Source organism: Leucoraja erinacea, chromosome 40, assembly GCF_028641065.1.
Source record: "Leucoraja erinacea ecotype New England chromosome 40, Leri_hhj_1, whole genome shotgun sequence".
Taxonomy (NCBI): domain Eukaryota; kingdom Metazoa; phylum Chordata; class Chondrichthyes; order Rajiformes; family Rajidae; genus Leucoraja; species Leucoraja erinaceus.
The window spans coordinates 2,028,707-2,043,582 of record NC_073416.1 but is presented as its reverse complement, the minus strand read 5'-3'; the positions used below and the strand labels follow the sequence as shown (position 1 = coordinate 2,043,582).

Below are 14,876 nucleotides of genomic sequence, written 5' to 3'. Positions count from 1 at the left end.
TGTCCCACTTTCATAATCTAATTCACGACCTCTGCCGAGTTTGCCCTTGACTCGTACTCGCAGCATGGTCGTCACAAAGTCGTAGGTAGGTCGTAGATAGGTAGGTAGGTCGTAGCGGGTCGTGATGCTAGTCGTAGGTACTCGTGGCATCAAGTAGGTCGGGGCGTTTTTTCTAGCCTGATGAAAAATGTCCACGAGTAAAAAAGGTCGTGAATTAGGTCGTGAAAGTGGGACAGGCTCAATCGCTGGTCGGCGCAGACTCGATGGGCCGAAGGGCCTGTTTCCGCGCTGTATCTCAACACTAAATACTAAAGTTAAATTAAAAGAACAAATAATAATGCAGCAAGCATTTATAATCCATAGCGCGTTGCTAATTTGCTCCATTATTCCCTAACAGAAACTTGTTTCTCTTTCTTGAATTATTTTTCTGCTGTTATTGTGCCACTTGTCAAACGCAGCAATGAGTGTGAGTAAATTGTAGGCCATAGACGGTATTGTTGTTACTATTAAGTCAGAGAAGCAGAGCCACTAATCCCGTCCAAATCCCTCTTTCTATGTGGGCTGTGTAGTCACCCATCGAGAGCATCCTTACCAACTGCATCACAGTATGGTACGGCAACTGCTCTGTCTCCGACCGGAAGGCATTGCAGAGGGTGGTGAAAATTGCCCAACGCATCACCGGTTCCTCGCTCCCTTCCATTGAGTCTGTCCAAAGCAAGCGCTGTCTGCGGAGGGCGCTCAGCATCGCCAAGGACTGCTCTCACACCCAACCATGGACTGTTTACCCTCCTACCATCCGGGAGGCGCTACAGGTCTCTCCGTTGCCGAACCAGCAGGTCGAGGAACAGCTTCTTTCCGGCGGCTGTCACTCTACTCAACAACGTACCTCGGTGACTGCCAATCACCACCCCCCCCCCTCTGGACACTTATTATTTTTTATTCAAATCGTTTGCTATGTCGCTCTTCCATGGAGATGCTAAATGCATTTCGTTGTCTCTGTACTGTACACTGACGATGACAATTAAAATTGAATCTGAATCTGAATCTGAATCTGCATGGACTAACAGCACTGGACTAGCTACAAGCTAAATCCCCGTTACTGAGGTGGTGAATGCAAGAAATCGAGATTTTGTCTGCACGCCTTAGCGTCAGAAATTACGCCTAAACGTAACGTTCCGGGTGTTTTTTTAAAATCTCCCTTGTGATGTTATTTCTTAGTTCCCAACCTGCAGCTTCATATATATATATATAACTTAAGTAGGTTTGGCTGGACGGAGTAATGTCACTTTAATTTAAAACATGAGGATTTCAATGTCTGAAATTCCTTTACAATCTCAAATTTCATTCGGGGCTTCTGGGTGCAACACCAGAGCAATAAACCATGAAGGGAGATTTTTCAGCAGCAGATTCTAAAATGAAAATAGGAAAGAGGGTAACATAACCAAGTGCTCTGGGCTCTGGTCCTTGTTCCAAATCCACCAGGACTGTTGCATTTAAAAATCTGGTCACCAATTGCAAGATCCTATCCATTAGCTTATGGACCTAAATCTGCAGTTTACAATGCTTCAGATAGTGTGCAATCATTCAAGAGAATCTCAGAATGTAGCTGTTACGTGTTGCCATTGGTAACAGCTACCACAACTACATCTGTGGTAGGTAAGACTGCATCTCGAGTGATGAGTTGGTATCTGAGTTGCATCATGGAGGAAGAACATTACCTGGACACTTTGTTCCATGGGACATCTACCCACTTGGGTAGATTTGGCCAGTGGAAAGGAGGATATGAGTGAGGCGGGTGTGGGAATCCAGAAGATAGCTTCGGAGCAGTCTCAGGTTTTACCGTTATTCTGTAAGTACGAGGTTCGTGCAGTCTATGAGCAAACGCAGAGACTGCAGGAGAGTGCAGGTGGATGAACAAACTGGGTTAAGTGGCCATTCAATTTGGGGGAGTGAGACCAAATGTAGCAGTGATCAGGGACAGATAGACACAAAATGCTGGAGCAACTCAGCGGGTCAGGCAGCATCGCTGGAGAAAAAGGACATTTCAGGCAGGACGAGCTCTTTCTTCAGTCTTCAGTCAAGTATATGTCATCAGATTTGAATTGATGGTACAAATAGCAATAAATGGGTGTGATCTAATAACCACTACACATATGAGGTTACAATGTGAGCAATGGTCAGGGAAAGCTAAAGACACAGCAGTAACTAGCATCGAACTATCTCCCATTTACCTTTAATAATTTGAACCTACTCCCTCCAGTTGTGGAGCTCCAACCGGCGCGGCCTTGTTGGCTTCGGAAGCCACGGCCTCCAGTACGGAAGTGGCCGTTCCAGGGTTCCCATGCCGCTGGGAGGACTCTCCCGACGCCGGAGCAACATCACCCAGCGAGAACGGCCAGGAACATCGGGCCTCCGTAGAGGACAACTGTGGAGGCCTCAATAGGCCCGACTATGGGTGAACTGGGGTTGGGGACTGGACTTTGTGCCTTCCCTCATAATGGGAGCCATTGTGGGGGGATGTTCTATGTGTTTAAGACTCTCATTGGTGTTATGTCTGTATTCTTTTTTTGTGTGCTGCAAAATGGCAAAAAGCATTTCACTTCACTACACCTCGGTGTATGTGAATGTGACTAATAAAATACCTTTGAAGAACTCGGCCAGTCATCCTTTGAAATGACTAATGAAATCTATGCTCATCCACACTTCCGTAGCTCATCCACAAACGTCAAGAATTCTTTGTGTAGAGACTTACCTAACTCCTTGTTAGTATGTCACGTTTGTTTATGCCAAACCTATTTGTTTAAATCTATTATACAGCGCGGAAACAGGTCACTGAGGCCGCTCCGACCAGCGATCCCTGCACACTAACACTATCCTACACACACCAGGGACAACTGTGTTACATTTACACCAAGTCAATCAACCTCCAAACCTGTATATCCGGTCAAAAATGTCCTTCTCCTCATTGAGTATAATCTTCAAGCTACTCGTTTGTCCAGTTAGTTCTGCCCATTTAATACTTCAACTATGCCCCCTATATCTATATGAAAATTCTATTTGGGGCATTAATAAACCCAACGTTTCCTTATGATGACATATACTTATTTATGAATTGTTTCACTGTTTACTTCAGTTTACCTGCTACTTATTTCCCCCAGTCTGAAGAAGGGTCTCGACCCGAAACGTCACCCATTCCTTCTCTCCAGAGATGCTGCCGGTCCCGCTGAGTTACTCCAGCATTTTGTCTCTATCTTCGGTTTAAACCAGCATCTGCAGTCCCTTCCCACACATTTATTTCCCCTGTCTGTTCCACGTTCCTCCTCTGTTGACATTAGTCCTTTATCAATATATGAACAAAAGTGCCCCCCCCCCACCCCTCCCAAACTTGTGTCACCATTCAGTATGATCATAGCTGATCATACTGGAATTCTCTGCCTCAGAGGGCGGTGGAGGCAGGTTCTCTGGATGCTTACAACATTGTTAAGGGTTTGGACACGCTAGAGGCAGGAAACATGTTCCCGATGTTGGGGGAGTCCAGAACCAGGGGCCACAGTTTAAGGATAAGGGGTAAGCCATTTAGAACGGAGACGAGGAAACATTTTTTCTCACAGAGGGTGGTGAGTCTGTGGAATTCTCCGCCTCAAAGGGCGGTGGAGGCCGGTTCTCTGGATGCTTTCAAGAGAGAGCTAGGTAGTGCTCTTAAAAATAGCAGAGTCAGGGGATATGGGGAGAAGGCAGGAACGGGGTACTGATTGGGGATGATCAGCCATGATCACATTGAATGGCGGTGCTGGCTCGAAGGGCCAAATGGCCTCTACTCCTGCATCTATTGTCTATCTGGGATCTAACCAATGGACCTGCTTTTGCCCCATACCTATCAATAGTTCTGCTTAATGAACAGTTATCATTCTCAGACTTAAGGTTAATAATTTACATAGCATCAATTTGTGGAAGAGAATTTCGTACTTCAATTCTTTGCTGGTAGAAATGTTTCTTAAATTTACTGCAACAAGTCCTGACTCTGAAACGTGAGGCCCTGTTGCTTGACCAAGAACTCCCCAAAGAGCAGACATAGTTCCACCCATATGTATTTCTCTGGCTTCACAATTCTTCTATCCTTATCTCACATTTTTTGTCTTCTCATCTTTGGCATTTGTCCCTATCGGTGTTCTCCAGAGATGCTGTCTGACCCGCTGAGTTACTCCAGTGCTTTGTGTTACTCCAGCGCTTTTCTTTGTGTAAAGCAGCATCTGCAGTTCCTTAGTAGAAATCTTTTTTTTTCCCGATATATCTGCCCCTACCAGTTCCAAATTAAGCCACCCAGATTGTCAGATCCAATTTCTAACTTCACTGTTGCAAGCAATGTGTCCCAATCTGGGCACAACATTCATTAGAAACTGTACAAGACCAGAGTCAAGTAGCTTGCCATATTATCCCCCAGATTTCTCAATGATCAGCACAATACGTCTCAAGAAATCATCGTGTTGTAAATTCGAAGTTATACTGCAAGGGCCAGGAAGCGAGCGGGCAAGATCATCTCTGACCCCTCTCACCCTGGCCACAAACTCTTTGAATCACTTCCCTCTGGAAGGCAACTCCGGACTGTCAAAGCTGCCACAGCCAGACATCAAAACAGCTTTTTTCCACGAGTAGTTGCTCTACTGAATAACCAAAAATCTGTAGCCTCCTTGTGCTCTGGTATTTCATTTAATTCGCATGTTTAATCAATAATGTTTTATTATTAATGTTTAATGTTTTATGTGTCATTCTTAACTGTCACTGGGGTGGGAGATTGCAACCTTCACGTGGTCCGCCCTGTTTCGACGAATGCAATCAAATAAGATCAAATAGAACAAGTTGTCCGACAACTTTAGGCTGTGCACGCCATAGGCAAGAAGAAGAAGATGTTGTCACTTGCGGGCGGAGCACCAAGACAAATTCCTTGTATGTGAATACTTGGCCAATAAACTTATTCATTCATTCATTCATTCATTCAAAGTTTTATGGACATACCATCTATTGTCTCATGAATCAGCACAATCTTTGATCAGTTGAATAAGAGAATATCTGATAATCAAGACCTCAGACCTGCTCGAAGGGCAGAATGGCCTGCTCCTAACCTATTTTCTATGTTTCTATGAGTCTCCAGTTCCCAATGCCCCTTTAGCCACCTCAGAACCAGAGTGAAGCAAGTCACTCTCAAATCCGACCATAAATACAAAATGCTGGAATAACTCAGCGGGTCATAGAAACATAGACAATAGGTGCAGGAGTAGAGGCCATTCGGCCCTTCGAGCCTGCACCACCATTGAATATGATCATGGCTGATCATCCAACTCAGTATCCTGTACCTGCCTTCTCTCCATACCCCCTGATCCCTTTAGCCACCAGGGCCACATCTAACTCCCTCTTAAATATAGCCAATGAACTGTGGCCTCAACTACCTTCTGTGGCAGAGAATTCCACAGATTCACCACTCTCTGTGTGAAAAATGTTTTTCTCATCCCGGTCCTAAAAGATTTCCCCCTTATCCTTAAACTGTGGCCCCCTTGTTCTGGACTTCCCCAACATCGGGAACAATCTTCCTGCATCTAGCCTGTCCAACCCCTTAAGAATTTTGCACGTTTCTATAAGATCCCCCCTCAATCTCCTAAATTCTAGCGAGTACAAGCCGAGTCTATCCAGTCTTTCTTCATATGAAAGTCCTGACATCCCAGGAATCAGTCTGGTGAACCTTCTCTGTACTTCCTCTATGGCAACAATGTCCTTCCTCAGATTAGGAATCCTTCCTCAGATTTCCTTCCTACTCAACCCCGACCATCCGCCCACGAAGAACATTGTGAATCTCAAACTGCAGAAGGACATCAGCAGGGTCAGGCAGCATCTGTGGAAGCAAAGGAACGGTTAACATTTGAGGTCCTGAGCAAGTGTTCAACATGTCGACTATCTCTTTGCCTCAACTGATGCTGCCAGACCTGCTGAAATTCCTCCAGTAAGATAGACACAAAAAGTTGGACTAAATCAGCAGCATCTCTGGAGAAAATGAATAGGTTACATTTCTGGTCGAGACCCTCTCGTTTTCTCCTTTGCTCCAGAGATGCTACATGTCCCGTTGAGTTACCCCAGATTTTTGTGTCAGTCTTCGGTGTAAACCAGCCTCTGCAATTCCTTGGCACACAAAAAGGCTGGAGAAACTCAGCGGGTGCAGCAGCATCTATGGAGCGAAGGAAATAAGGCAACGTTTCGGGACGAAACCCTTCTTCAGACCTCAGCAATTCCTTCATACACAAGTTCCTCGAGTAGCTTGGGTTTTTTTTGCTCCAGATTACAGAGTCCGTAATCTCTCGAACCTGCTGTCTAGACAACAAATTTCATGGGTTGGCTGGAAATAAAATGTGCACATTGTGTTAGGGCTACATGCAGTTTTCGTTCGGATTTCGCTTTTATCCTTCAACTTTCATTGCAAAAGTCAATGGCCTGAAATCTAATCCGCCTTTGACATGTAGTTTCAAAACGTCTTCATCGTTCCGTTCTGAACATCAAGCTCCCCCGGCTGCATGTCAGAGCGCTGCTTCCACAGAATGGGAAGCGCTCGCTTTATCCATTGCACCGACTCGCCTTATCATTATGGAGCCGTCACCACGTGAACACGGTTCACCCACCCACTTTAACACCTGCACCAGTCATTTTAGGGCATTTTTTGCGCTCTTCTTGTCCCATTGGTTTAGTCTCCTCTTCTTTCACTACGGTTGTTCTTTCTGGAAGAAGCCATCAAAAAAAAATCTTCCAACCCCCAGAAAATCCACAGGAAGGAGTTTTGTTTTGGGGGGGGGGGGGGGGGGGGGGGGGAGGAGGGGGGGGGGGGGGGGGGGGGGGGGGGGGGGGGGGGGGTAGCAAAAAAAAAATCCAAAATCTCACAGTTCATTTTTAATCTTTAAAGAAACGTTAAAACGCAATAATTTCAATATAATACAGACAAAAAAAGTTAGAGACGGTGAGATTGAGATATATGAGCACATTTAGTGTGTGTGTGTGGGGGGTTGAATCTGGAAACAACACAGCGGGACAAAGCAAGAAGAATTGGACATTATTGTCTATGCATTGAGGACATCCTTAAGATACAATTCAGCGCAAACTCATGCCCGCCGCCGCCCCAGCAGCTCAGTCGCAGTAAGAGAATCATAAAAACTGTGCAGTCTGCATCAAAGATATGACATTTGTTACGTGTTTGGTAACAGCGCTCAACTCTGGAGTTTGTTCCGGGACTCCTGAATCTAACCGGCAGCATCTCACACTGCACCGGAGCCGCTAAAAGCGACCAGCTCGTCTTAATACCGTGTTGCCAGTCACACCATCGGAGACACTTTAACACAATTCACCCCATCTGCACATGAACGCGTCGACAGGTAAATACACGATCAAAATGCCACCGTGATTTCACGGTAATAAACGGGGCTGTATTATCACACACATTTCTCATGTATAACACAACCGATTGATGGACAGACTCGACTATGAAAGATGCGCAACGCTTAAAAACAAAAACTTGATCACAATCAATCGATATCAGTCAGAAAGGCCCTATCTTGTTTCTAAACCATCCCCAGACCAAAGCGTGAAAAACATTTTTTTGGAAAGATTCTCAGAGCTAACCAACAAACCTGGCAGGATTTCTAAAGTACCGCGACTACACAGTTGTTTGAAGGGAGCTTGCAAGCAGAAAGTAACGTTTTCCACTGCCACGGATTCCTGTCTAGTCTGAGCATGTTGCAAAAAACGATATTGACACTGCTCGAAAGCTACAGCTCCGTGAAATCCCCAGAACCGAATCAGGAGAACTCACTTTCACCATAGGCTTTCGAATGCCCACTGAAGCACATATTTGAGTGGATCGGTCTACATTTAAGATTTCAAATCATCTCCGTTACTTAAGAAAGGCTCGATTTTGTATCTGAGCACTAGCCTTATCTCACCCCGTAATACGTCGATCCAAAAAAACAGACTAAGAAACTCCGTTTTAGCCCGAGACACAAGTTCCTACAATCCACTTCAGACAACTTCACGAAATGTTCAACAAGGCTGTTTCCCGTAGACAAAAGTTGGAAATAAGCATTTTCTTTCAAATGCCATGTGCTGTAACTGAGTTAATCGTAAGTTTTGGTTGTAGGCAAAATGATAAAGTTCACTCAAGGTTTTTTTTTTAGTTGGTGGGTAAAGAAAAAAAAAACTAGTTAGGGGGCTGCTGTTTAGATTGGAAGGAGGGGCCTTGGTGAATGGGGAGAGCAGGCGAAGGATTGGAGAGGGTCGGGTTACAGCACGGCTGGGGGGCAAAAGGGGGTGGATCGAATTCACAAACAGTGGGGATATACGCATGTCATTGAAGAGTGAGCGCACTTAAAACTGCGGGACCCGGCCCAGAGCAGAGAGCGCTGAGTTTCTGCTGGGGCCCGGTACTGGATACCCTTTTTTACCCGTTCCAAGGTTGACTTTATGAAGGCTCGGTAATCGCGGGACTCCTCTCCTCTCCATCCACACGGCAACACTACATGTCTAATATTTAGATATGTTCAGGTTTGTGGACGCCCGGACATTTGTGCTGCTTGCAGCAACGCAAGCAATTCTATTAACTGTTGTCAAATGTCAACACTCAGACATCCGTAAGTATTTTTTTTTTCAATTCTTATTTAAAAATGACAGTTTTGCTTGCAACCGAGATTTCGTGTGAAGTAAAAGTGCTTAGTTGGGTAAAATGGTTTCAATTTGAACTTTTAAAATTTGAAATCTTTCAGCCTTTTTCTTGATTTAAAACACTTACTTGAGCTTCAAAAGTAACGTGGGGAATAATCTGTGAGGGTTAGTCATTTGTTTGAGATGTGGTGCCGGTTTGAAATCCTGACACTTAACCTTGTGCAGTTAAAAGGAATAGTTGGAACTTTTTAAAATTCTTAAGTGGCTACGTTTTTTGAATTAGAGTGGATTCCGAGATTCAGGATCAATGAGGCTAGCCAGTATAGGATGGGTTGAATCGGTGATACCAGCCGGGAGAAAACGTTACTCCGGTAGAATTGACAATCAGGATACCCCTTGCATCGATAATTCCTTTAAAATGTGCATTAAAAAAAAACTTCTGACACTTTAGGCAGGGATGCAAGAGTCATCAGTGAGTTGGAATGCACATTCAGCCCCGTCTGAAAAACTCATTAGGTGAATGAATTCAATTGGAATTTTGTAAAGAAAATACTGTCAAACGATCTCAAACTATATTGGCTATTGAATGCCACGAGATTGGGTGAGTTTTTCATTCTGGCTTGGGAAGGAATAGCTTTAAATTCCCCAGCGAGGCTGCTGATGCTGAGATCAAGACAATAAATTTAAAAAAAACCCACACACACACGACTGAGAGAAGGGGGAAGGAATGGCTTCTGTGTCAAGTTTTTGGCAGTCAAATCCATAACACAGGCAGTGGAGGCGAGCGAGGGGGAAAGTTGGAGGAGAGTTGGAAGAAAGAAAAGAGCATTTTTACGGTAGGATGGAGTGAGGATAGATAGAAAGTGTGGGGCAGATTGATAGTTGGCCGGGCTGGAGAGAGCTGGGGGAAGCCCCACCTACACAGAGGCCCAGCCTTGGGATCAAACAATCGCCTTGGACTCTTGACAGACTGCTATTCACAGCAGCACAAACCTCCGGAGAAAGGCAGACCGCGATCACTGGGGCCAACTTTAGCCGAAAGATAATATCCACTTTTATATTGTGGGTTGTTCCATCCAACTTGATCCGTTGACATTCTAGCCACGAATTGTAACAACAATTCTAAATTTATATGTCATTCCATTTTAGTGCATTGGGTTAACCTGTCTCGGTATCTATTACAGTATTTACACTAATCTAACGTGTAATTTTAAGTTTAAAATGTATTCGTCTAAACCCAGTAGCAGCATAAAGTTACAGTAAAACTCCCGATGTCTTTCTGTACAAGAAAGGGCGGATTTCTATGATACTTAATACAGTCTGAGTTCTGTCCGCGCTTCGGGCGAAAGCCAGTCGCTATCGTTTTACAACCTTATTCGCCAGACAGTAAATCCTCGCCATACCTCTGAAAGTTTCAAACACCTGGCCACGATGAGCAGTGTGTGTGACCCTCGGTTGTTTAGTTCAACATTTTATTTTGTAAACTGAAGTGAAGCTAATTTGAAAACTGGGGAAAAAAAACCAAAGGTGATCCTCAAAACTAATTAGAATTGGAGCTGAGATGGATTTGGAAAGGCATTTGATTAAAAGGCGAGGTCCCCCCCCGCCCCCCAAAAAAAAGTTGCTTATATTATATCGTGGCGAGAAAGCACCAAGCAGTTAGTTCTCAGTTCCTCCTTCTTCAGTCCAAACAGACAAGGGACACTTCAGAGAAGCAGAGCTGGTAAACAGTGATATAGAAAGTTCTGCAGTCTGAAAGTTTGCCCACCACCCACACCCTGGGGTCGTTCTGGGACCTTAACCCCAAACGTTGTGAAAGTGACCTTGTAATTAGCTTCCTTTATCCAAGTGTGCAAGAAAATCTCTCACTAGGTTTCTAGAAACTATAATCAATATGTTTTGTTTAATTGCTACTATTACGTGTAAATATTTGGAAACAAATGAAATGCAAAGTGCTATAAGGTCTCTCGGGCGTGTGCTAATGTCGGGTTGTTTGTTTCTGTTAGTTGGACTGGGTTTGAGATACGCATTGGAATGCACAGCAAAATGTGGATGTGAGCAGGTTATGAATGATGCTTTTGTGTCCTCCTGTTTGCATTAGACTGGGAGTTGTGTGTATGCGGATTGATTGCAATCCCCTTATTATTTATTTAACCTGGTCCCGACAGTAAACTGTGATTCGGCATCTCTCTGTCAATTGAGAATGGGATCTATTCATTCTCCCTGAGGGTCTAGCGGGCTCACACATGGGAGAGAACCGGATTCAAAACGAGTAACCCAGCACACACTAGAGGCGAGCCTCTGTCATACCTGTGAATGCAATCACTAATCTACATTGACATGTTTCTAATATTAATGCATTACGGTTTGGAAGATATTGTTACCAATTTTAAACCGTTTTGCATATTCATATATTGACGTTGAATGCTCTTATTTCCCCAATATCAAATTCTTAGCTTCGTTTGCGATACTTAAGCAGCACTTTTAGCAGTAGATAGAATCTGGAATTAAATGTAGTGGTTTCAGCAAAGTAATTGCAAACTCCCCTATATCTAATCCCAGTGTATATATATATAGCTGGCATATATGGCATGCATGCATATAGATATATATATATATATATATATATATATCTATATCTATATCTATATATATATATATATATATATATCTATATATATATGTATGCCATACATATATATATATATATATATATCTATATGCATGCATGCCATATATGCCAGCTATATATATATATATACACTGGGATTTGATTGTAAATGCACGTTTGTGTTTAGAGATCAGAAAGAGTGGTGCAATGGAGCCACCTGGTGGAGATTGTGTGCATTTCTCGAAAGCATTGTTACCAGATTGCAAGAATGTCAGCTGTAAATTTGGGCAATTCATGGAGGGTTTTTACTTATAGTCAATATAATTGAACACTAAATACTTATATACAATATTTTATAAATGGTGTAGTCTGAAACTAATCATCTTGACTTTCTATAGTCTGCTAAATATGATTCTGTTGCAGTATAATTAGCTTTGAATGTGTTAAACCTGAATATGTTTTACAAGTGAAATAATTAAATCTATTAAAGGTGTGCAGAAAAACTGGTGAATGTTTTACCATGTCACCGATTTATGACTAACAGATCTCTCTCCTCTTCATCTGCCATTCACACACAGAAGGCCTGAAATCGACCTGTATACAAGATGGGCAAACATATAGTGACAAAGATGTGTGGAAACCCAGGCCTTGTAGTATCTGTGTCTGTGACACTGGGATTATCCTTTGTGACGATATAATCTGCGAAGACATTAGGGATTGTCCTAATCCCGAGATTCCCTTCGGAGAATGCTGCCCTGTGTGTCTGAACCAACGACCTCCTCCCATCGATCGTAATTTATTTATTTTCTTCCTGTATAAATAAATTACTGTAAATTCCCCATTTATGGATACAACAACCAGGGACTCCCCTGGTAAGATTTGTCCATTAGTGGCTGCTGTGTTTTTAAGCAAAAAGGTGAAATCTGTATTTTTCCAGTACTTGCTCTTTTGTTGTGTTTTTACTCATTGCCGCAGTAAGTTCTAGAACCTTACGAGGTTTCCAAGATTCCCCTGATCCATTTAGGATATTTCTAACTTGATATTTTTGCAGTTAACTCTTTTCCTATCAATGCCCCACACTAGCGATGTGCCCAGTCCTGAAATAATAGCCAGGTTTCAAAGCGAGCGGGATCCACTTTAGTGTTACATGGCTTTCAATTTGGAAAGCAAATTTCAACCACATGCTTTAATCGAGTTACATCTCAAATATGGTTACCTAAACACTAATTATAAAGTACCTAAGTGCCACAGAAGCACCATGCAGTCCTCACGTTTAATTTTGTGTGATGGGCTCCAGGCTGCAACCCTGAAATTAAAAGAAAAACTGATTGTGATTCAATGGTTCTTCTGAGAAGAACTGTAAAGAATATGGTACCTTCGATACAGTAAAGTCCCATTGACCACTCGCTCAAAACGGGGACTTTCCTTTTATGCATATGTCTGCAAATCACAAATGTCTGTAGAATTGTCAAATCTGCTGTTGTGATTCCAGTTTTCCCCCAGATGTCACCTGTATAAAATAAGGTGATCTCAGGTACACGTTTTTGAACATTTACTTACTGCTTGCATCAGTGAACAAAAGAAACAAAAAGAGAAGTATGGGGATTTAAAAAAAATCAGATTATACCTTTTTTTTAAAATAAATATTTGCTGCAAATGTTGAAAGATAGATATTCAATTATGCTTATCATCTAGGCAAACCATAATGCCAACAAGCCAATTTTGTTTTGCCAAATATGCTGACTTTTAGATGCTTTTATTTCTTATAAAATTAAAAAAAAAAACTCTGCTGGAGGATTAATCAATAGTTGATAATTTGCTTTTTAACAGGTCATTTCGCTAGCAGTTTTCTTTAGAATTTCTGATTTATGCTTGCTAGTTTATTGCATCGAGTTCTGCGTTCTAAACAGACATTGATGCAATGTTTGCAGAGTTAAATATTTGTCATCTAGATGGTCAGACATTGCAGTCATAGCTCAGTGCCAGTCAAGTGCAAGTGCACCATGTGTTGTGCTTGCTTTTGCCCCTCAGTATTATGAGATGACGAGGCTGGGTTTTTATAAAGAGCCCACCCCCAGCTAGGAGAGCACCTGTTAGACTGTGAAGGGGGGTGGGTTACGCAAATATTGATATAGCTATGATTGGCGATGCCATTTAATGTTTTTCTTTCTTTCCTCCAACCACACACAGGGCAAAGAGGTCCGAGGGTAAGATTTCTCTATTCACAATTTACATGTATAGATTGAGTTAAGCACCAAATGTCAGAGACTGAATGTTAACATTAGAATTAGAGTAACATCCTACCCCATCATGCTAAAGATCGGTTTCGTTATCCGGATCAGGCATGCAGGGAATGACATTATCTCTATAGTCCCCAGTAGTCATTGCACAGCCTGAATCTATAGAAGTGAATGCACTTGCTCATTTTTGTCAGACCTGAACTTCCTTATTTGGATGTGTGCGGATGAATTTTAATAATTGTTGAATGACAGATTTATAATAATTGCTATTTGGTGTGAATGATGAGCAGTAGGCTTATTGTGCAATGCTGGGGGGAAAAATATTTTAATGAGAATAAGTGAAATGTTAGCTGACAGAATGACACTTGCCCCAGGCAAACTGCAGTGTAAATGACAGGGTAGAATATTGTCAACATTCAGTTCATCTGGAGGAGAGAATCCAAAAGCAGCCACATGAATCAGTACAATTTAACGGCACTCATTAAATCTTTCAATTCGTCATTCCTCTTCAAACAGCTTTTTGAGCTAACGAACATTCTTGCACGGTACAATTCCAACAGAAAAATCTAACACTTACTTGAGAACTGTCCTTGATGATGGATCAAGTGTAGTCCCTCTTGCAAGCCCAGGTCCGAATACTAACAGGTCCCCACCTGAGTAAAGCCACTGGACTTTGTCAGGTTATATTCGGTGATCCCAATCACTGAGCAGTTGATCCCACACACTACAGCTATTGGTCCTAGTCCAAGAAAGGTCACACACATTTTCCAAAATACAGTCTTTAACGCAATTAACTACTTCTATTGATCCCGCCCCTATTAAATCATTGACCTTGGAAGGAGTAAAATCAGTGATCCTGTCTTAAATAATGTGAATGATCTTTCTCTGCCACAGTCATTGGCACTGCCTTGACATGGTAAAATGACATGGATGGAGGCTACTGCTGCTCATCGACTTTGCACAAGCTCACAGAGATATCTCATTCCTCCACAAAATGTCCCTGTAACTTACTCTCCCCATAGTCCCAGCAGTTTTCCCCCAGATTTCACCACTCACCTACACACGAGAGAAAAACGTACAGTGGCAACTGACCTCCCAATGTGTGTGACGTTGGTGGTAAATGGAGCAACACAAAGGAAACTGACATAATCACAAGGAGGGTGTGCAAATCCCCCCCCCCCCCCCCCCCCCCCCCCCCCCCCCCCCCCCCCCCACACACACACACACACACACACACACAGCATCAGAGGTCAGGATTGAACCCAGGTCCCTGGACCTAGCTGAAGCACTACCAGCTGTGCCACCTTGTGTCGTTTATCGATAATGCAATGCAACAT

The 14,876-nt window shown here is 43.0% G+C and overlaps 1 protein-coding gene across 3 annotated transcripts in view; it reads left to right on the top strand.

Moving 5' to 3' along the window:
* The first annotated feature begins 8,382 nt into the window (after positions 1-8,382).
* The window catches only part of col2a1a (collagen, type II, alpha 1a), a 76,964-nt gene continuing 70,470 nt past the window's right edge, over positions 8,383-14,876 (top strand). Inside the window, exons 1-3 of one of the 3 annotated variants that reach the window (XM_055664617.1) lie at positions 8,383-8,657; positions 11,881-12,090; positions 13,490-13,506. In XM_055664617.1, coding sequence (XP_055520592.1) covers positions 8,564-8,657; positions 11,881-12,090; positions 13,490-13,506 — 321 coding nt within the window. In that variant the 5' untranslated portion in view covers positions 8,383-8,563. Of the gene's footprint in view, positions 8,658-11,877; positions 12,091-13,489; positions 13,507-14,876 lie in introns of all 3 variants that reach the window. The other 2 variants (XM_055664616.1, XM_055664618.1) reach the window with 2 other exon arrangements.